This window comes from Drosophila willistoni, assembly GCF_018902025.1.
Source record: "Drosophila willistoni isolate 14030-0811.24 chromosome XR unlocalized genomic scaffold, UCI_dwil_1.1 Seg105, whole genome shotgun sequence".
In the NCBI taxonomy this organism is placed as follows: Eukaryota; Metazoa; Arthropoda; class Insecta; order Diptera; family Drosophilidae; genus Drosophila; species Drosophila willistoni.
The window spans coordinates 2,804,611-2,826,434 of NW_025814054.1; the positions used below are offsets into that span (position 1 = coordinate 2,804,611).

General features: G+C 43.9%; 3 protein-coding genes across 9 annotated transcripts; 1 reads left to right on the plus strand and 2 right to left on the minus strand.

Annotated features, from left to right (window-relative positions):
* Positions 1-48: 48 nt before the first annotated feature.
* Positions 49-5,765, plus strand: LOC6645978 (mediator of RNA polymerase II transcription subunit 14). Of its 3 annotated transcripts, none has more exons than XM_047011759.1 (9): positions 50-295; positions 390-479; positions 552-1,117; positions 1,182-1,673; positions 1,740-2,107; positions 2,181-2,415; positions 2,482-3,099; positions 3,163-3,467; positions 3,529-5,765. In XM_047011759.1, exons 1-9 carry the CDS (start codon positions 213-215, stop codon positions 5,521-5,523), a joined length of 4,752 nt encoding a protein of 1,583 aa, XP_046867715.1. In that variant the 5' UTR covers positions 50-212; the 3' UTR covers positions 5,524-5,765. The 3 variants fall into 3 exon arrangements, with proteins under 3 accessions (XP_046867714.1, XP_046867715.1, XP_046867716.1); XM_047011760.1 differs by having other exon boundaries at positions 2,485-3,099; XM_047011758.1 differs by having other exon boundaries at positions 49-295; positions 1,182-2,107.
* A 556-nt stretch (positions 5,766-6,321) lies between these two features.
* LOC6645979 lies at positions 6,322-8,523 on the minus strand. The gene is made up of 6 exons (XM_023177869.2): positions 8,092-8,523; positions 7,858-8,018; positions 7,654-7,798; positions 6,909-7,593; positions 6,729-6,835; positions 6,322-6,666 (listed from the first exon to the last, which is right to left on the minus strand). The coding sequence occupies exons 1-6, from the start codon at positions 8,471-8,473 to the stop codon at positions 6,371-6,373; spliced, it is 1,776 nt and encodes a 591-aa protein (XP_023033637.1). The 5' UTR covers positions 8,474-8,523; the 3' UTR covers positions 6,322-6,370.
* Positions 8,524-9,449: 926 nt separating this feature from the next.
* On the minus strand, positions 9,450-21,581 carry LOC6645980 (CTP synthase). 5 transcript variants are annotated; one of them, XM_047011726.1, is made up of 4 exons: positions 16,513-16,534; positions 13,525-13,743; positions 13,301-13,450; positions 11,939-13,233 (listed from the first exon to the last, which is right to left on the minus strand). In XM_047011726.1, the coding sequence occupies exons 2-4, from the start codon at positions 13,676-13,678 to the stop codon at positions 12,302-12,304; spliced, it is 1,236 nt and encodes a 411-aa protein (XP_046867682.1). In that variant the 5' UTR covers positions 13,679-13,743; positions 16,513-16,534; the 3' UTR covers positions 11,939-12,301. The 5 variants fall into 5 exon arrangements, with proteins under 5 accessions (XP_002068914.2, XP_015033115.1, XP_046867682.1 ...); XM_047011725.1 differs by lacking the exon at positions 16,513-16,534 and adding an exon at positions 15,599-16,495; XM_002068878.4 differs by lacking the exons at positions 11,939-13,233; positions 13,301-13,450; positions 13,525-13,743; positions 16,513-16,534 and adding exons at positions 9,450-11,512; positions 11,583-11,753; positions 21,212-21,581.
* Positions 21,582-21,824: the final 243 nt, after the last annotated feature.

Genomic DNA, 21,824 nt, shown 5'->3' on the forward strand with positions numbered 1-21,824 from the left:
GCAAATCAACAAAGAAATTATAAAATGTATCGACATCGGCCCATCGATCTATCGGTGGTACCATCGATGGACTTCCCAGCTCTACCGTCGGTGGTCTTCCAGCTCTTCAGTGCATTACAAAAAAGACAAATATAAAGAAGACAAAGAAAAAACATTGAAAGCGCATCGAAAGAAAGTATTTGTAAATACTGTTATCAAATTTTGCAGTGAAGATGGCGCCTACACCGCTACCTCTGGAGCAAATGCCCGGTGTTGGTGGTGGTGGCTATTTGCCAGCCGGACAAGAGGGAAATCGGTAAGTTTTTTTATGTGGCGTCAATGCGGTTTACTATGCAGTAGTGAAAAAGAGAGGGAGAGACTTATTTTGAAATATTTATGAATTTCAACAGATCTGGCGGCAATAACACAATGTCCATGTCGGTGCTCATTGACTTCATTATCCAACGCACCTACCATGAGCTAACGGTGCTAGCCGAATTGTAAGAATTATCACATTGTGGATATTTATGAATATCTATTATGTAGAGTAACATATCTTTCTCTTTCCCAAGACTTCCCCGCAAAACGGACATGGAGCGAAAAGTGGAGATTTACGACTATGCGGCTAGGACGCGACATTTGTTTACTCGACTGAATGCCTTGGTCAAGTGGGGTAATTCAGTGTCCAAGGTAGACAAGTCATCACAAATCATGAGTTTTCTAGACAAACAGAATATGCTGTTTGTAGAGACAGCCGATATGTTGGCCAGGATGTCACGTGAAACGCTTGTACGTGCTCGTCTACCTAATTTTCATATACCTGCAGCAGTAGAGGTACTAACCACTGGCACGTACAACCGTTTGCCTACCTGTATCCGCGAAAGAATTGTGCCGCCAGATGCTATAACGGCAGCAGAAAAGAAGCAAACATTGCTGCGTCTAAATCAGGTGATTCAACATAGATTGGTCACTGGCAAGCTGTTGCCGCAGATGCGCGAATTTAGAATTCGGAATGGACGAGTTACCTTCGAGGTGAAACATGAGTTCAGTGTGGCCCTCACAGTGATGGGCGATAGCCCCAATGTGCCTTGGCGACTGCTGGACATTGATATTCTGGTAGAGGATAAGGAAACAGGCGGTAAGTTATCACAGCAAGTAAATAGACCGCATCGATTTGACTAAATATATGTTTTTGCATTTAGATGGAAAAGCTCTAGTGCACCCTCTACAGGTGAACTACATACATCAACTTATCCAAGCGCGTCTGGTTGAGAATCCCAATGCTCTGAGCGAAGTCTACAACTGTCTTCACTACTTCTGTCAATCTCTGCAGCTGGAGGTCCTGTATACGCAGACTCTACGCTTGAACTATGAACGCCTGGATGAGAATAATATTACAGTTGAGGAATATCTGCCGGGTGTGAAGCTTACTGTATCCTATTGGCGTGACCTGAAGTCGGAACTGGGCTATCGGCTTACAGTCCAGTCGGATCCAAGTGAGATTGGCCGCCCCCTAGCTGTAGTCCATGTTCCCTCACTGGGAGCCAAGGAATCTGCCGATGTGGCGGATCGTGCCGTACGCTCCGAACATCTTTCCATGGAACGATTAATTGTGCACACAGTGTACATACGTTCAGTGTCCCGTTTGAGTGATCTTAAATTAGAGTTCCAAGCATTTTTGAAAGATGTTGATTGTGAGTACAAAACAAATTTTATTATTCAATGCGGCCGTGACCTCATTATTTTCCAATTCTTTTTAGTCAATCTCCAAGGAACGCCGGCCATTCTGACAGTGCCCGTACTATCTCCTTGTCTTCGCGCAGAGCAAATTCATATCACTATTGACACTCATACTGGGATGTTCCGATGCCATGTGCCCAAGCATTTGGATTGTCCCATCACTGATGAAATGCAAGACTCATTAAATGGTGACAGAAGTAAATTGCCCTCACTGCTGTCGGAGTTACGGTATTGGATAACACATCGTCGTTGTGAAAAGACTTTGCAACATTTACCAGCGACGGCCACCGAGACTTTGCCATTTCTGACGCTTCCCGACCAGGAATTACTTCAGCAAGGTCGGCACAAAATCTATGTGAAGCTGCATCGTCATCCGAATATCATATTGGTGAGTTTCATCCTTCTAATTTTTTAAAGCATTGAAATTTCATTGTTTTACCTCGTTTTCTCTGCCCCAACAGGTGGTCCAGTTGAAAGAAAAGTCTCATATGCCAAATGAAATGGAATACACTTTCCATTTGGGTTTTGTTGCATATCAAAAAGATGAAGTCGATGTTATTGATGATGGTGCCAAACAATTGGTCTCTGTGGTGGCTCAATCGCAATCTGAGATACCAAAATTCTACACCAAACTAATGCGACTCATTGAGTTTGATACATTTGTAGCCACCCATGGCCCTGGTACCGATGTTGATGGTAAGTGCGCACGAAGAATCTCACTGACTTTGGGTTTTTAATATTTGTATATTTTGCCTTATCCAGCAGAAATTTCTCCGCATAAGCGTAAATCGAATGGCGATATTCTGGCTCCTCCAGCGAAGCAACAGAAAACGATTTTCCCAGCATATTTCATACCCGAATTGGCCCATGTGGTTGCCATGTGTGATGAGAAGATACCGTTTATGAATTTGGCACAGACATTATCCAAGCATAATATACCTCACAGTGGTCTCCAGGTAGAGGCAAATGCTACCAGCTTGGTGTTAAAGATACTTGCTTTGCCTCAGCCGGGCAAAACGCCACCAGTGGTTGGCGGCGAGGCAAACAAACCGCCCACTTTGAGTGCTCCTGCTGCCCCATTGCCCAAAATAGAGAGTCATGTGTGGGAAGATTTGCAGCGTCGCGTTCTATCCATTTCTGTACGCTCCCAGACTAATAAGAACAGTCAAGTGAGAATATGGGTAGTGGAGTTCGTATTCTATAGCACACCCCTGCAGAGTAGTCACCAGAAGGAGCAAGGCAGCCGTCGAACTGTCTATTTGACCTACGAGCAGGCCAATCATGATTTCTCCAAGACTGTGGAAGATCTGCTCAATGACTGGTCTAAGATTGTCTATCTGTATGCGTTGGTCTATGATTTTGCAGATCATATTAAAAACAGTAAGTTAAAACTTCGCCGCTATAAAGACTATGCCTTTTAATACATTTTCTCATTCCTTATAGAGCGTCATTCCCTAACCGATATGCTGGTGGTTAAGTCGTACAGCTTTATGAATCTTCTTGTTGGCTATGGACCCAAAAAGGAAGTCAGTTGCAATATCTATTGGTCGGTGCAATCACATGGATTCCGACTTACCTTTGTAGGCGGCATGTCGGCGGTGAATGCGCACTCCATGATGCGGGATCAGCTAGCCCAGCATTTAAATCAGCAGCACAGCTTAACACAAGTAGCTCACATTCTGCATGAGACCTACAGTCCAATGAGTTCCATAGCTAAGTTGCCTGTATTGCCAATATTGGGGGTTCCTGTAAGTTTTTGTGCTCCATTTTATATATGCGATTACTGAGAGTTACGAATCTCTTTTGCAGCGCCCCAATGTTCCAGTACTTTCATTCTGCATGCTTCCCCAATCACCCTGTCTGATGAGATTAACCTACCAAGCGGTGTACTGCCTGGAATTGCGGTTTCGTGCTAATCGTTTGGTATCCATTCGCGATGGGGCCAGCAGCCGGTTTGAGAGGAATGTAATTGAGGAATTCACACCCATCCAGGGCTTAAAGGCATTCTTGTCGAAATATGTGGATGAGTCGGCTATGTACAGAGGCAGGGCGCCACATGAAGATGATAACCCCTTGTCGCCGATGGGGATGGAGGATAATTTCGGCGGGCCCAGCAGTGTGGCTGGTGTCAGTGCTGGAGGATCCTCACCTTTCCTGGGAGCTGGTATGCGGGGACCACAATCGCCGCGGGACAGTGGACTTCGTTTTCCTGCTCCTCACACGCCGCCGTCAAGCTCAAATCCTCACACACCAGCTAGTCCTCATCCAGGTGCTGGTGGTGGTGGTGGCGGCGGAGGTTCCACACAGGGTCACGGCAATTTTAATCTAACCTCACCTCCGGCTCCACATATGCCGCATCCGTCACCTGGTGGGCTTATGCCCTCATCTCCGCTTAACCCTCAGCCGAGTCCGCATATGGTGCACAGTCCAGGCCCCAATACTCTCTATATGCCAAGTCATCAGGACTCACCCTTTACGGCCATGTCGCCGGCAAATAACAATTGGCCAGGTTCCCCTAGCTTGCCACGACCTTCGCCTAGGCCAGGACAGAGTCCCGAGCATAAAAGCACAGGCGGAGGTCCAGTTGGCGGGCCAAGTGGCTCAGGTGGAGGTGGCACACGAGGCAGTCTCAACCGTCCATGGGCTGGGGCAGTGCCCACTCTGCTCACACACGAGGCATTAGAAACCATTTGTCGACCAAGTCCCCACCCGAATAAGGATATAAATGTAACTGATATGAGTCCGTTGGAACGGTTTCTGGGCTGTGTATACATGCGACGACAGCTCCATCGCAATATTCAAAGCGAGGAGACTCTCACAGCTCTTAACTCGACCGAACCCGGCGTAGTGCTCTTCAAAGTAGATGGCCTGCAGTGTCAGGTAATGCTCAACCAGATGCACATGCAGTCCCTGCATCTAAAGGTCACGCAATTGCCACCCATGCCGGATAAGCCCACTTTCCAGCTAAGCCCCGATGATCTGCTGGTCATTGAACAATATTTTGACACTCGAGTGGCTGCCCCACCTTATCGTCCCAATTCCTTGCACAGCATTTGCCGCCTACTCAATATGCCCGCTCAAGTTTTGAAAGATTTTGTGCAAATCATGCGTCTGGAACTCAAACCTGAGTTGGGTGGCGATCATTTGAAGTGGACCGTGCAGATGTGCATGCGAATGCCTCCGTCGGCTGTACCCATTGTGCCCAGCGGGAATGCTTGTGTGGTTTTGGGCAGACTCAAGATTCTCTTCTTCCTGCATATCACCAAGATCCCGTACAATGGCAAGGACTGGAAGGATAGCCCATCGCTGGTTCTGCCAATTGTCTATGACATTACGACAAATATCACGCAAATGGCCGAACGACGAGAGCAGGTGCAATCCCCAATGATGACAACGGCCAGCACACTGCTGCGACGCTTTGCCGAATACAATGTCCAGACAAATCAGTGCTCTCTTTTCCCGGCCATCACAGACCTGCTCACAAATCTTCAACTAAATACTACAGATTTGCCACCGCCTCAACCCAATCAAGCGATTGGACCACCGGTTGGCGTCGGTGTCGGTGGAGTTGGTGTCGGTGTTGGAGGAGTTGGCGTTGGTGGAGTTGGCGTTGGAGGAGTTGGCGTTGGCGTTGGTGGAGTTGGCGTTGGTGGCGTCGGTGTTGGTGTGGGTGTCGGTGTGGTTGGCTCAAGTCCCAATCCCATGATGCCCATGCAGCAATTGCAACCACAGGTCGGTCCCCAAGGTCCCGTTGGCCCTGGTGGCTACCCGCAGTTGGGTCCAAATCCCGGCGGTCCGCAGTGATGAAGGCGCAAGCGCCGCGCCTCCTCACAACAACAGTGAGGCGGGCAATCGAAACGGCGGACCAACCTAACCAACCAACCCAATTTAGTTACTTAACTTCATCAACACTTATTTATAATTAAAATTTATATCTTTTAAGCTTATCAAAAGTTGTTAAACCCTTCCCCTCCCAAAAAAAAAAAAAAACAAAAAATATATATATTTATCAAATGCTGCGTTTAGGTACGTAATAACTACTGTAATTAACTACAATTCTAATCTGTAAAATGAAGTCCAACTTTTTTTGTATTTTCACCTTTCGTTAAAAATCGTGCAAGGAATCGCAGATTCCATTTTTTTCAGCACGTTCTAATTTCAACCTAAAAGTATGCTACACAAAGTTTGCACACAAAGTATTTTGTGGCTAAAGGGAAATGGGATGGATACACAGACCACCTAATTTAACTTGTCCTTAGACAAAGGAGTTTGATACCACGTTCTAATCTATTAAATGATCCTCGAGATAATTGCAAAGTTATCTTAGCTCGGTTTCCTAAAGGACTTTTAGAAATCGGACATCGATGGGCTTATAAACAAGATGTTTAATTTGGTCAAAGGATGTCGTAGTCGTTCTTGAAATGGCTAAGACTAAGACGATACCACAAACTTTATTTAAGTCGAAATTGTTGAAGCATGAGCGTTTTTTTAAGGACTTTTTAGGAACTGATCAGGTCAAAGAACATTGAAATCAAATCTGGATCTCCACGAGTTGAAGATCTCCAATAAACAAATAACGCAGATTTTAAAGGACAATCCTGATTGATCGATCTTTATTAAAGAATTTCTTATATATTGGATACTTTGGCTCTTATTCTACAACAAAACAATAAAAATTCTTAAACATAAACGGCGCTTCCTGATCGGAAATGAAATTTCTTTCAGGCTTCTCGGATGCAAACGGATTTGTAGTAGGCGGTAAGATGATATTTAAATGCCGATTTGATTGATTTATAAATTGTGACATGTCCAAAGGAGCCTCGTACTTGGTATACGAAGTGACCACAATGGGACATTTTAAATTTAATGAGGCTTGAATGGTATCCGGCCAAGTGTCTTCCAAAGCGTAACCCGTCGACCGATAAAGACCCGAATTAAAGAAGCAAACTGAAAGAAAACGATATGTAAAATAATATTTACGACAACAGTAAAATGGAAAGGATAATCACCTAGATCCGGGCTAATAAAATGGGATTCACGGCAGTAATTATGATATAGAGTATTCTCAAAATGATAATTTACAGATCTTTGGGCATTGCGACAATGCCTACAACATCTAGAATGGAAGAAAGCACATTTAAATATGTGTGGGAATGGAAATTGCAGGAATATATGTAGTTGGCACTCACTTGAACTTTTTCAGCTGCTCAAAGGATATGTTGTTGGGATTCAGTTCGGGACCTATGAAAATCACATTTAAAACTTTAAGCGTAGGCATTATGTGCAGCATGAAGAGTTCCCATTTCTGTAAAACGTCCACTTCGAATTCAATTTCGGCTCCAATCAAGTGTATGGTCAACTCGCTGGCATCGCGCAATCGTTGGCACAACTTGAGGGCATACCAGGCCGTAAGTGGTCCTGTGGCCACCTGTGTTAAGGCTGCAGACTCACAATCATCTTGTACGTTGATATTCAGTTTTCGCATCATTTGTCGCGTATTGCAACAGGCCATGGGTAGATCTTTCAATATCCTATTGGGCAACGAGGGCTCTAAGCGACCGAATTTCGATTGAAATATAATCAAAGCCTTAAAGAGCCTGTACGCTGGACACCATTGCTTATGATTGGAATTCAAATGATTTGGCTTGTCCTTGCAGTAGGCCACCTCACCGCAGCCATTACAGAAGGAGAGACGCTTGAATCGATGTTCACGACACTTGGGATCACTGCAAATCAGTGGAAAGAGCAATGTCTCCTGCTCCGTGGCCGTTAAAGAACGATTCATGGACTTTTCCACTTGACGTATGCAAACAATACGATATGAACGAAACTGTTCCGCAGTGAAATCTCCACACTTGTAGAACATATCATGACCTATTGACCAGGAGTAAGACAATTTTTGAGAAACTAACGGACAAAGGATCATCATCTTACCATTACTCTCGACCGTCTGGCGTAAAGCATAGCATAACTGACGATGCTCCTGATCATTCTGCATATGCAGGCCACTACAATAGTATGTAAGACCACAACGCGAACATGGCACAATTTGCTGACCACAGAGATCCGATTTGCAAAGCTATAAAGTGACAGAAGACCATAAGTCTGATCGGCTAAAACCCAAAACTAAACACTCACATTGCATAGCGATGCCATAAAATATTGACGTGGCTTATAAATGTATTCAATGTATTCGGCTTCATCATCGGACGATTCCACATCACTGGGCGGAGCCTGATTGAAGAGCTTGCTCAAATTACTAAACAAAGCAGCTGTGGGCGAATCACCAGCCACTCCTCCTGTCTCAGGAAATGTACAGAAAAACATTCGATATGACAGGATAACAGGATTAACAAGCTACCAACTACCAACCTTTCTGTAATTTGCTGCCCAGTGACATGAGCAACTCGTTCATTTCATTATCTTTTGATTTCTTTTGAATCAATACTGGCGGACTGGGAGATAATTTGGTTGTATCCTTACGCGGTGCTGAAGTCGTGGCTGTTGGATTACTTTTGGCCAATAATTTCTTTCGCAAAAGTTGTTGTATGAGTTTGATGGCATCGTTACATTCCTCATTTTTAGAAGCCTTTGGTGGCTCCTCCTCCGACTTCTCCTCCACTTGTTTAACTGCTTCGGTAACAACTATTTCACTGGTTGTTCGATTACATTTATTCCTTGGCCGATTTCGGTTGCGTGAGGGCTTTTTCTTCTGGCCCGAACTGGAACCCAAATTTGTGGCCTCTTGCTGCATGGTATTTTTGTGGCTTTTGACGCGTCTTTCACAGTGGACGTAACTCAATTGAATGTATAGTATATAAAGAATAGAATGCTCATTGTTTCAATTGGCGAACAGCCATGAAGAACCGTACCAAGCTAATTGTACATTATGAGAGCCTGGCTATTTTTGTACATTGGGTCTGCTTCTGTTGTCACAGACAGCAACAGCCGCAACAGCAACCCCAGGGGCAGGCACCAGCCGGCATGGGTTCGTTAAGTATTATCAAGAAGCGTTTGATTAATTCTCTGCTAGATTTGCAAACAAGATTGAGAGCAACATTTCTATATATATGTACATACATATAAGTTTCTATATATATGTATGTACATAGAGACCTAAAGTAAAGGGTGCCTAGACTCAAGGTAAAGACAATGGACAATATTATGTTACGCTATACATAAACTTAAAAATACAAGAAAAACCAAAAACAAAAACACAATTTTTCTCTATTGTTTTCATATTTGTATTTATCTAAAAATATATGTATGTATATATATATATATATATTGAGTTAAATTATAGACATTATTGAATGTAACTTATAGAATATTTAAAGATTTTGAAATGGAGATTTATATATATATATATATAAACTAACAAGTTTTGTTAAAAATCAATATTATATAGCGAGGTCGCAACTTTTACGGTGGCGAGCATAAATGGATATATGTTTGTCAAGTTGATCTTAAAAATGCCTGTGAAAACTAATGCAATCATTTAACTTTCTTTTGGAATTAAATTCTTTCGACATATGTATGTATTTAAAAAAAGGATCTTCAATAATGTTTATAATGAAATTATATTCGGGATGTTGCAGTTATCCATAAAACTTGTGAAACTTCATGGTTTCGATGATATATGTGAGTAAGTTTCTGGCGGCAGTATTTCTTTTTGAGACGACACAACTCTACGGTGGCCCACAGCAGAGATATGTCCTTCCAAGCCGACATAATACCGCCAGAGAAAAACGTCACAGAATCAGCAAAACACCATCGACATGTAAGGTTAAAGATAGCAAAAGAGGGCAAAGAGGATTGGAAGAGAGTTAAGGGGGTCAAATGAAACGAAAATAAATCTCCAATCAGTCAAAGAGAAATATTTCAGGTCAAAATGACTAAGAAGCATGGTCAAGGATGCTTCCTGGTTAAGAAAAAAAACAGAAAGACAGAAAATAAGGTAAGCATTATGGACAATTCCATACCCTAGCTTTGATTACGAGAACAAATTAAAAATTCTTCATTGTGCAAATGTGTATTATACACTGCCATTTTTGACATGTTTAAAGATCCTGTCCACCACCTGTTCATTTGATTTGCTTAGTTTTTCAATGTTTCAACATTCATCGATATATCAGCTTGACAAACATATATCTATCATTCATCCGCGCTCGCCAACAGTTTTTGCGTTCGTTTTAAAAAAAAAAAAAAGTAAGGAAAAGGAAAAATGTATCAACCTTTTAGACACTTGCATCACTGGATGCTCCACCATTCGTAGTAACACCATTTAAACCGCCACAAGCGCCTTCGGTGTCTGAAGTGCTTGTGCTGCTGCCATCTCCACGGCCGTTTGTGATGCCATTTGTATTGGATATTTTGAGACCTTTTAGGATATCACCGACAACAGTGTCCTCCTCATCGGAGGAGGCATCGGATAGTTGTCGCGGAGATAGACGGCATCCGCGCTGTATGTAGGTGTTTAATTTGCCCACAGAGGCCAAAATGAGTCCAAGGAACGGAGGCGAGGGCTTCAGGGGACGCGACAAATATTCTGGATGATATTGGGTGGCAACGAAATAGGGATGATCACCCAACTCGATAATTTCCATGCGTTTTTTGTCGACGTCGGTGCCGACAAATATCATGCCATGCTGCTCCAGTTGAGGTACATATTTGGGATTTACTTCGTACCGATGTCGATGACGCTCCTCAATGAATTTGGGATTGCCGTACAAATGCTTGATGATGCTTGGGCTATCGGAGAAAATGGTTGTGCGTTTACCCAATCGCATTGTGCCACCCAATTGACCCGTATGATGTTCAGGCATATCGATAACCAAAGCATTTCCTGTCTCGGGGTCAATTTCTGTGGTGTTGGCATCCTTGAGGCCCAATTTGTTGCGTGCAAACTCAATGACTGCTGCCTGCAGGCCCAAACAAATGCCCAACAAGGGTTTGCGATTCTCTCTGGCCCATTGGCAGGCTCGTATCTTGCCCTCCATGCCGCGCGAACCGAACCCTCCAGGCACTAAAATGCCATCACTTTCGCATAGCTTTTGCCATTCCTTGTGATACTTGGAGGGCTCCTTCTGCAGAGTGGTCACCTCTAGTTGACACGATTCAATGAAAACCAAATTCAATTTGCGATTCGAGGCCAAGGCGGCATGTTGCAAAGCCTTCACTACAGATGCATAGGAGTCGGTAAACTTGGTATATTTGCCCACAATGGCAATATTAACATCTCGGCGCACTGTTTCTGTGCGTCTAGCCAAATCCCGCCATTGCTGCAGGCATTTGGTGCGTTTGTTCATATCAATATTAAGCTGAAGTCGCTCATTGAGAAACTCAATCACACAATTCTGTTCCATTAGCAATGGTACATGATATATGGAATTAAGATCATGGATGCATATGACCTGATCGGGTCCAACGTGACAAAAGTTGCTTATTTTCTCCTTAACCTCCAGACCGATTGGTTTCTCCGATCGACAGACAATTAAATCCGGACTCAAACCAAAGCCACGAAGTTCTCTAACTGAGCTCTGTGTTGGTTTCGTTTTCGGTTCTCCTGTTGCCTTTGGCAATGGCACCAACGACACATGGGCTACGCAGAAGTTCTCACGTTTCACACGAAATTGAAATTGACGAAATGCCTCCACAAATGGCATGCCCTCTATATCGCCAATGGTGCCGCCCAATTCCACAATGCATACTTGAGGCTTTGTGGTGCCCTGCACTGGGGTTTCTGCCACACGTTCCACCCATTCCTGTATAGCATCCGTAATATGGGGTACCACTGAAAAGTGAAATTGAAATGAAATATATACACTTGACATTGACATTTAAAATTTATTCTGTTGACTTACCCTGAACTGTTTTGCCCAAATATTCGCCAGTTCTTTCCTTCTCGATAACCAATTTGTAAATCTTTCCAGTTGTAATATTATTATCTCTATGTAATGTTATATCCAAAAAACGTTCATAATTGCCTAAATCTAAATCCACTTCGGCTCCATCATCCAATACAAAGACTTCACCTATTAAAAAGAAAGATATACAGATATGAGATTATTTTGTATAACAAAACTTTGATTAAAATTATTATAGTCAAAACTTACAAATCATCACACAATTGCCCATCGTAACGAAACACAAACACTATAAAGAATACAAACCTCTTTTTTCTGTCCTAGAGTCATAATGAAAAGTCAATCAATCATCATTATTTTTTCCAATCTTAAAATGTACTCTCTTTTTTATTGGTATTTAAGGTATTTTTGTGCTTAGTCATATAAATGGCGTTCATCCGATCTACATATTCTCTCGGATATGATGATGAAACGCTCAACTAGAAATTGATAAAATAGCATATGGCATAATACATTTAAAACTAATAATTCTTATACATCTAAAGATTTGCCGCTTGGCTGCAAGAGTAGTAGGTAGTGGAGGGGGGAGCGGGGGTTGAGAAGATGGAGAGAGTTTGGGGGAAAGATGAAATTTGCATTCTATGTACAGTCTTAAGCTTTAATCCTAGGAATATATTTGTTTTATTATTTGTTGTTGCATTTTTTGAGTAGCAATTCTACTTGGACTCCTCGAGATCCTCCTTGTACAGTTCTTTGAATATCAATTTTTGTATCTTGGTGCGTATACGCAACTTTTGTGCTGCCGTCAGCTGTTTCATATAGGGATGCAAACTGAGCAAATAATGATAATCATCATCTTCCGGCACCAGTGGTGCATCCATTGTGGAGGAACCATTGAAATTGCTGTCTTCAGAGAGACGAGGTCGCTTCAGTTTTAAAGCGGGTATCAAGCCATTGGCATAGGAGTGTTGTGTGAAATTCAAATGATCCGTCACTGCTGCAGCAGCCGCAGCCGCAGCCCCTGAATTGGTGAAATCCTCACTACGTTCCTTAGACGCCGCCGCCGCTGCCGCCACTGCGGCTGCATGATGTGTCGCTGCTGTTAGCGATGCCAACGGATGATGAGCCTTATTGTAGAGTGGTGGCGGTGAAACAGAACGCTTGGCTCCGCCTCCGACTGGCGGTGAGGCACAGTGTGCACTATGCGGCGGTTCCAACAGTGTTGGCATCGCCACCAAACGTGGCGGCGGTGTGGGTTTTTTACTCAAGTCTTCGGCCTTCTTTTCCAGCTCCAGCAATTGAGCACGCAACGGTGTGGTACTCATTTGTGTGTTTTGATGTGCTGCCGGTGGTGTGGGCATGGAATCATCCATGCTCCCCTCACTTTGATTACCGGCATCACCACCATCAGCAGGATCGGCACCACCGCCCACTGCATCACCACCAATGACGCTGCTACCACCACCCACGGCATCGCCAGTCTCAGTGTCATCCTCATCATAATCCTCATCGCTGTCCTGCAGCTGACGTATTAGGCCATTTGTGAGATCTGGTTCCACGACAGTTTTCTCACAATCTTGACTCTGTTGATTAAAGTAAAACGATTGATCCTGCTCGTTCTTGGGCAATCGATGACGCATATGATCGGCTAAAAAGATGATAATGATGATGATGAATTGTTATCTTAAACTGGCAACTGGCTAAAAGATACTCACTTAGAAAGAGTAAAGCGTAATAGTGCAACCATTTGGACTCAAAGACGGAGGGATCGACTAAGAAGTCGCCATTATCTGAACGTGGTATACGTTTATATTCGACTCGAAAGTTATCCCTTAGGCCCTTCCATTTGGCCTTGAGAACAATTTCTATCAAAAAAACATACACACACACGTAATGAGGGGAGAGAGGAAGGTATGTGGGTTGGTAGGGTCGAACTTACTCGGCAATTTGTGAGCTCCGCTTAGTTCATCCCACATTTGTTCGAGAAATGCTTTATTACAATGAAAATTACGATTCCAAATTGCCGGTCTCTCTTCAATATCGTGTATAAATTGCTCCACATTGAGCACTATAGTAGACTTCTTGGGTGCCATTCTCCCTCAATCCTCTCTCTAGCCACTAAAATGAACTGGGTGGTCGATAACACTTGTTCACTTATCTAGCAATGAATGAAGTTGGAAAGACAAAAGAGGCAATAGTTTAGCAAGTGTAAAACAGATGCCCAAGTTGTCTCTCTCTCTCTCTCTCACTCTCTGTCTGTCTCAGTTTCTCCCTCTCTCTCTCTCTCTCTCTCTCTCGGTGTCTCTGTTTTCTTTTTCCGTCTGTCTCTCCACCAACAAAGTCAGACGATCTTAAAGCTCATCAATGAAGCCTAAATGCTGCTTGCTATACAATAACTTCATTAAGATTCCATGGCTTTCGGGATAGGAGACGCGAGACCCAGCCAGCCAAACGAGCTGAGCAAGCGACTGACTGAGCGACAGGAAATGCTGCTCCAGCTCCACCGTCTCTTCCAAAACATACACACACACACACACACACACACACACAGAGAGAAAAAAAAAGTGAAGGAAGAAGCGAAATCAAATTATAAACACGCCAGTCCACAGACCGACCGACCGACCAGTGCCAGCGTCTGGTGGACTCTCTAAATGTGTGTGTGTGTGTGTGTTTGTGAGTGAGTGTGACTCAGGCGCAGGCGGCACTCAGTCAGTCATGCAAAAATGTTTGCAGCCGCCGCCATAGTCGCATCCATAGCCGCCGTTGCTGTTGCCGTTGCCGTTGCCATTGCCGTTGCCGTTGCCGCCACAGCCGTGCACAGAGTGCGAAATACTAAAAACGGCAGCAATGTCGATGGTTACCCCGGGGTGGAGTGAAGTGCACAGAGTGCGATAGCTATGGCTATGGCTATGGCTATGGCAATGGCGGTGGTTCGGTTTGCGATTTGGTTTTGGAGTAGAATGAGAGAGGAGTGCAGAATGTGGGGGGGCAGCAAAACAGGCGCATATTCCAGCGAGCAAAAGCAATTTCTGGCGGCAGCTAGCTTGCTGCTGCAGGCTGTCAGACAGAGGCCAGGCCAGACCAAGCCAGACAAATAATGCGTCACGTTGCGCAGTCGTTAAATTTTCGTTTTCGTCGTTGCCCGTTTTTATGTGCAAAAACTGCCGGCAAGCAGGCAGGCAGGCTGGCAGGCAGTAGAACGAGATGAAGGGGGGGGAGGGAGGGAGGAATGGGGTTTAGTTGGTAGCTGGAGGACGGGGAGCAGCTGCTGCCGACGAGGTGCTTTTGCTTTGGAGCTGGGAGCTGTTTTGCTGCTGCTGCTAGAAGCCAAGAATTTCACAAGTTGGCCGTCGGCAGCCGTCGATGCCCCGGAAAATTATGCGCCCGAACTAGGCAGTGACTGAGTGAGTGAGTGAGTCGAGTCGAGTCCGATAGGCAGTGGAATCGTCACACACAGAGCACACCACTCTTCTACATTGAAAATTGGCAAACGAATTGGAAGTACACACACACGCACACACACAGTGGTTCATTTTTATATAGAGCTGACACTATATCAAAATAAAGCAATTGAAAGAAGATCCAACTTCTTTTCCGTTATCCATGATGGAACTCCAAATAACTACACGCGTTCTATATGTAGGTCTCCCACTAAGTCAACGACTAGATCAATGTATCATCTATTGAATTGTCATATCATGCGCTAACAAGATTTACTTGGAAAGATAAGAAGTAAATGAGTTATGTATTTCAATTTATATGACTTGCTTTGCAGTTTCACCTTTAAATTTGCTTGAATTAATGCATTTTGCCCTGGTCGTGCCTAAATATTATTCCCTTCTTTGTTGCCCATCAGTTAATCAAGTTATAATTTAACCTTTTGAGCTCCCTCGGAGTGCTTCTCGTATTTGAAAAATCAGACAACTTCCTCCTTGCATATTGCACTTAAATATCGTTCTTGACGGAAGGGAATTTCCCTCACGATTCAGTCAAACACACACAATTATAATTACCTTTTAGTTGAAATGAAAGGAGTTTCCGTAAAACACTTTGATTGTTATCTTTGACTAAGTTAACATAAAACTAAACTGCTACTAGATGAATAGATATTATATTAAATTTGTCACTGCCATTTTGGTCACATCATCGTAGTCTTGTGGACCAAGTAAAAGGTTAAGTCACTAACTAGCTAGGCTAGACTTAACCTATAGTCTTGTCTGAGAGCGTTCCTCATGGTTTTGCTTGATAAGACAACTTCTAGACTATATGTATGTACATATATGTATACTCTTCATTTATAGGTCAGATCTTGGCAATTGTATGCACATTCTGTGTGTGTGTGTGTGTGTGTGTGTGTGTGTGTGGTTGTGTGTTTGCATACCATCATCAACAGAATGAATGATGGATGGTTAAGCCAAGTATCGATTGAGCCACATTGTTAAAACCGACCGACCTGCTGCTGCTGCTGCTCAACCTTCTCCAACTATAAGTGTCATTAAAATTAGCACAAAGTATCACGAGGTAGCAATGCAGTGAGGGGGGAGGGGGAGGATTTCAAACTACAGTTAGCTTAAAAAGTTGCGGCTGTATTTCCTTTTTATTTTTTTGTTTTTGTTATTCTGTTCTGTTGTGTTGTTTTGTGTTGTTTGTTGCTCTATATAAAATCGATAATGTGTTGGTCTTTCCCCCCCTTCTACACTTCAATCCCTCCCCCCTCCCACCACTTCTTCATGCTTTTCACTGAGCACACATGCAAAAATTTGAGCGCGAATCATAGTCCCAGCAGTAACACATTGGTAGTACGGGTGAGGGGGTGGAGAGTGAGTGAGACAGATTGAGAGAGAGAGAGAGAGAGAGTGTGAGGTCAGCAACGCTATGCGAGGGAGGGGGCGGTGGGCGGTTGTAGGCGCGCTCGTGTAGGGGTTACCGTTTTCTTGTTTTTGTTGTTGCTACAGTTGATTTTGTTATTGTTGTTATTGGTGTTGTTGTTGTTGTTGTTGTCAAGTTTATGATATTTGTCAAAAGGCACGGCCACGGCACCGCACGGCACAACGCGCGCGGTCGGTTGTTTTATTGTGTGTCCGAGAGCGCGTAACGCGACAGAAATATACCGAAACCAATGCGAACCACTGCTGATTGCAGTCAGCTTACAACTGAAATTGAAAATTCAGCAGAGCAAAGTGCGAAGCGCCGCCGCTGCCGTTGACGCCGCCCAAAAGCCAGCCAGCCAGCCATCCAGCCAGCCAGCCAGCCAACGAGCCAACAAAACGTGCCAACTAGCGGCAGCTGAAACGACCGACGAGGCTGGCTGACAGGCAGCAAAAAAAATAAAACAGAAAAAAAAAAACAGAAACGCAAAAAAAAAAAAAATACGCCAGCGAGGCCCAGGCGAGTCAAAGCCACGCCACAAGCTTTTGCCGGCGCGACACACGGACAACATCCAGACACTGACACACACACACACACACATGCATTATGTATTGTACATTCGTGTTGGTGTTCGTTTTGGGGGGCGCACAAACGCTAAAAACGGCCGCCGCCATCGTTGCCAGCCTGCTTCTGCTTCTGCCTGTTGTTGCTGCTGCTGCTGCTTTTGGGCATATTATTGCGCGACGCCGACATTTGCCGGCTATCCACCAGCACCAGCAACCAGCACGCACACACACACACACACACACACACAAAAGCCATAGACCGTCTGTCTGTGTGTAAGTGTTTGTGTGGAGAGGTGGTGCCGGTGGTCTGCTTGCCTGCTGCATGCGCAAAACGACAATAACACCAACAACAACAACAACAACAACAGCAACAACGCCAGCAACGACAATCAACGCGCGGAAGCGAGCGAGTGGAAAGCATAAACCATGGTGAGTTGGCTGCCGGATGAGTATGAGTATGAGGATGATGTTGAGGATGAGGATGAGGATGAGAAGGCGGAGGCTCGTTAAAATCACGCGACACAGGAGGTAGGCGGCAGCAGGCAGAGTGCCAGCCAGCCAGCCAGCCAGACCAAGCCAGTCCAGTTCAGGGCAGTAGTCAGCGTGCAACGCTATAAAGCGAATCGTTCGTCCAATCTAATGCGACGCAACGCCAACTATTGCCCCCCTTCTGAGGGGTGGGAAGGGGACTCCGAATGCTGAATGCAAACATTTTTGGATGCCCCCAGACATTATTTGGCAGCAGAGCGTCCGCGGCACGAGGTGTAATGTGAATTTGTCAGTATCAATGTTTCCTTCAATGAACTTCGAAAGGATCGATCGTTATTTCGATAAGGATCTTCTACCTTTTCTCCTTCTCTGTCTTAGTCTCTCTTCATTGAGTAGTAGTCGATGAAATCGTATACCCTTGATCTAAGCCCACTTTTTAGTTATTACAAAAGGTTATCAAATGGCGCCAAAAAGAAATGATCCCCATCTCTTTAGTTATTTATAATTGTTTTGGGGATTTGAGTATGATTTCTGTTGACCATCTAGAGCTGCAATATTTAAGGTTTTAAAACATACATATAGACGAAACCTGAGCAAATATTTTAGCAAATATTTCATTTGTAAGAAGAACTTGGCCTAAGATTGAAACTTATGAAGCCATAGCAGACACACACACACACACACACCTACATATAGGCATATATAAAACTTGGGTGCGTGTGTAAGAAATGGGTAGGGCAGAGAAGAGTGAGAGAAAGAGAGATGTTTGTGGGGGGAGGAGGCGGAGGAGGGGTGTTGAGGAGGTGAGCAGCCAGAGCGTAGCAACGGCCACATCCTGCTATGTAGCAGCAGTAACAGCAACAACAACAACAACAACAACAGTAAAAGCAACATCAACGACGACGACGAAATGGTATTTTCCATTTAATTTTTGTACACACACACACACACACACACACACACACACACACATATACATATGTATACAGGCACGCATCAGGCGGCGGTGGCGGCAACGACAGCAGAGGCACTGGCTTTTGCTCTGGCTTTGGCACTGGCAGCAGGCAGCAGGCATCAGGGCATTATTGTCGTCGTCGTCGTCGCGAAAACGTGAGCGTAACGAATGCGCGAGCAGAAAAGCAAATGCAAGGCCTGAAACAGAATGTTGAAGCGATGATGGAGAAGTAGTTGATGGAGTAGGAGGAGGGGGAGGGAATGGAGGAGGAAGGCAGTAAAGGCAACGGCAACAGCCAACAGCAGCGGCGGCGGCGGCAAGGCAAGTTAATGGCACAGCGCAAAGAGCAACAGCTGCTAACGATGTTGACGCGTCGATGACGGGGCCCAAACAGACGGACAAACGACGAATGTATGGTATGGGGAATGGGATGGATATGGGGATATGAGATGGAAGAAGGAACGAATGAAGCTAAAGCAAGCAGGCACCAGACGCTGCTGCCTCTTCTTTGTGTGGCTAAAAACGCTAATGTTGGCTGGCTACCATAACGGCGATGAGAAGAAGAAGCAGAAGCAGAAGGTGGAGTGGCTGCCTGGCTCTGCCTTTGGCTCTGGCTCTGGCTATGACTATGCCGGAGGAGTGACAAGCACAAAAGCGAGAACTCAACTTGAAACAACATAGCTGGAACGCACACCAAAAACAGCAACAACTCTCAAGCTAAAGACACCCTTGAGTGTGTATGCGAATGTGTGTTTGTGTGTGTGTGCCAAAGCGCCAGCCTTGAAGCAGGAGGGTCCGGCTGGGCAATATGGCGACCCATTTGGCATCCCACACTCTGCAAAATTAACGCAAAACAAATGAAGCACACGCGTACACGCATGTGCCGCATCAGTTGACGTCGACGTCAACGCCTACGCTTACGCCTACGTCGACGGTGACAGCGTAAAGAGAAGTTTGCCCAGCACCCCCTCCCCTTAACTTCATCCCCACCCCCTTTTTACCACACACACGCACAATAAATGAGCAGAAATGCACACACATGTGCATCAGGAATGCAATCGACCCCCCAAAAAGAGAAGCGGGTCCCACACACATACACACGCACACGAAAAATTGCAAATGACAGGCCGCCACCGTTTGACTGGCCAAGCAGCAGATCCCCATTGGGCCACCTTCCCACCAAATTCAAATTGATTTGAAAATGGGGGCCAACACTCTCTCTTTTTAAAGCTTAACACATAAATGTGGACAATGTGGACAGGACCAAGAGTTTAATTACTACCACCGAATCTATCACGAGTAAGCAAAGTAAGGATCAATGTTCTAGTTGCAGAACATTCTACCTGTTCGGATATTCACTGTAATTAAGGAGGCATTGCAACAAAAGTACAGACAAATCGACCCCAAAATGCCGAGAGGGTCACACGTACCACTGCATCATCCACCCACCACCCACCCACTCACCCACACCCACATACCCGCACACACACACAGAGAGACAAAGTATGTAATTGCATTGGCGCATTGCATAAACAAATTTCTGTTGTTGGCGGCGACCCAAACCCTTTAAAAGAGGGAAAACTTTGAATAACCATCTCTCCCTCTCTTCCTGCTGAGTCAAGTCCAACGGCAGAGTTGGAAGTTAAAAAGCTCAAAACAAAAACGGTACAGTACAGGCTCTCAATTAAAAAAAGTACCGTTATCATTAGTGTAATATACATATATGTTGCTAAGCTTACTACTCTCTACCTCTCTCTTACGCACAGGCAATTCAATAACCTCAGACAACAAAAGTATAGAAAACAAAATTACAAAGCAAAAGGAAAACAGCAAAGAAAACGGAAACTTGAAATAAAAACAAACTTTCGGTTTCAATGTCAAGCACAACAAAACCAAAACAACAACAAAAAAAATTCTCACATTGAATTCAGAGGCATAGACTTTTGAATGCCCTATAATAGCACACCTTGCGGCGGCCCAATGATAAAAACAGACTTCAAATTTACCTCACGAAATTGGAAACAAGCCCAATTTACGTACATAAGACAAAAAAGAATATATGCAGATATGCATACAATTTAACATGATATGAATGACATTTTTAAAGTATCCTTTACAGGGTACAGCCACGAGAACCCCCATTTTGATGGCGTCCACGAGGAGGGGTAAAGGGAGGAAGAAAGAGAAATAAGATACTTAGCAAGAGAGTGCGGCGATGCCATGTACCTGTAATTTTATTTTTTATGCAAAGAATTGCAAAGCAACCAATAGTATTTCTTATACAAATGTTTTCTTTTTATTGTTTTTGATTATAATCAATTACTTAAATATTAATTATTAATGAAAAATTAGAGAAATAAACCAAAACACGTGCGGTTTGTTGTTGTTGCTACGGTGATAGAGAGCAACAGAGAGCAACGCGGCACACCAGCTGATAACCGAAGCAATAGTGTAGTTGTCTCTCTCTCACTTAGTTGCAACATGCCTCGTGACCTTTGGCAACAACAACCAAAACAGCATCAATTTATTTCTTCCTTTTTTTCGCCAATGCGACAAATACACACACATACACAAAACACAAGCCAGACGAGGCACATGCATAGATACATGCATGCATTCCTGCATATAGACACACATATACAGGGAAATCATATTGAAAATTTGCCAAATTTTCCTAAATATATTTCTTTTCTACTATATTATACATATGTACATATGTTTTTTTTCGTATTTAGTTCCGCACTTACCATGTTCATATGGTGAAAATGTTCCCGCATCTATATTTATATAGGGATCAATTTTAATTGATGTGACACCCAAGCCACAGGACTTTAATAATGTCCCAAACGAGGAAGCAATAACGCCTTTACCGACGCCACTAATAACGCCGCCAGTAACTAAGATATATTTCATTATTTTCGCGCGTTAATAAGATTGCTATCACTGTTTTCTATTCAATTGGCAACAAAGACGCCAGTATAGCTATCTTCAATGTTGCTAATGACTAACACGCTTGCACCGATTTAACAAAATTGCGCCGTTTTTTATTTTGTTTTATTTTATTTTTTTTTGCACGTGGCGCGGTAGGGATTTACCGAAACACATGGAAATCTTTAATTTGCAATTATCGATAGAACTGTTGCAAAATCGATATCGATGAGAGAGTGGAAATGCATATATAGTAAGAATAATGCAAAGACCTAAATTAGTTAGTGATTCCATTTATTTAGGCAAACGAACTTAATTAGTAACTAAACTTAAGTTAACTTAGTTAATTTATCGGGCACAGCTTACCGATAAATTGAATCCAGAGTTGGTAAACGATTATAATTTTCAATTTTAAAATGCATCATGATAACG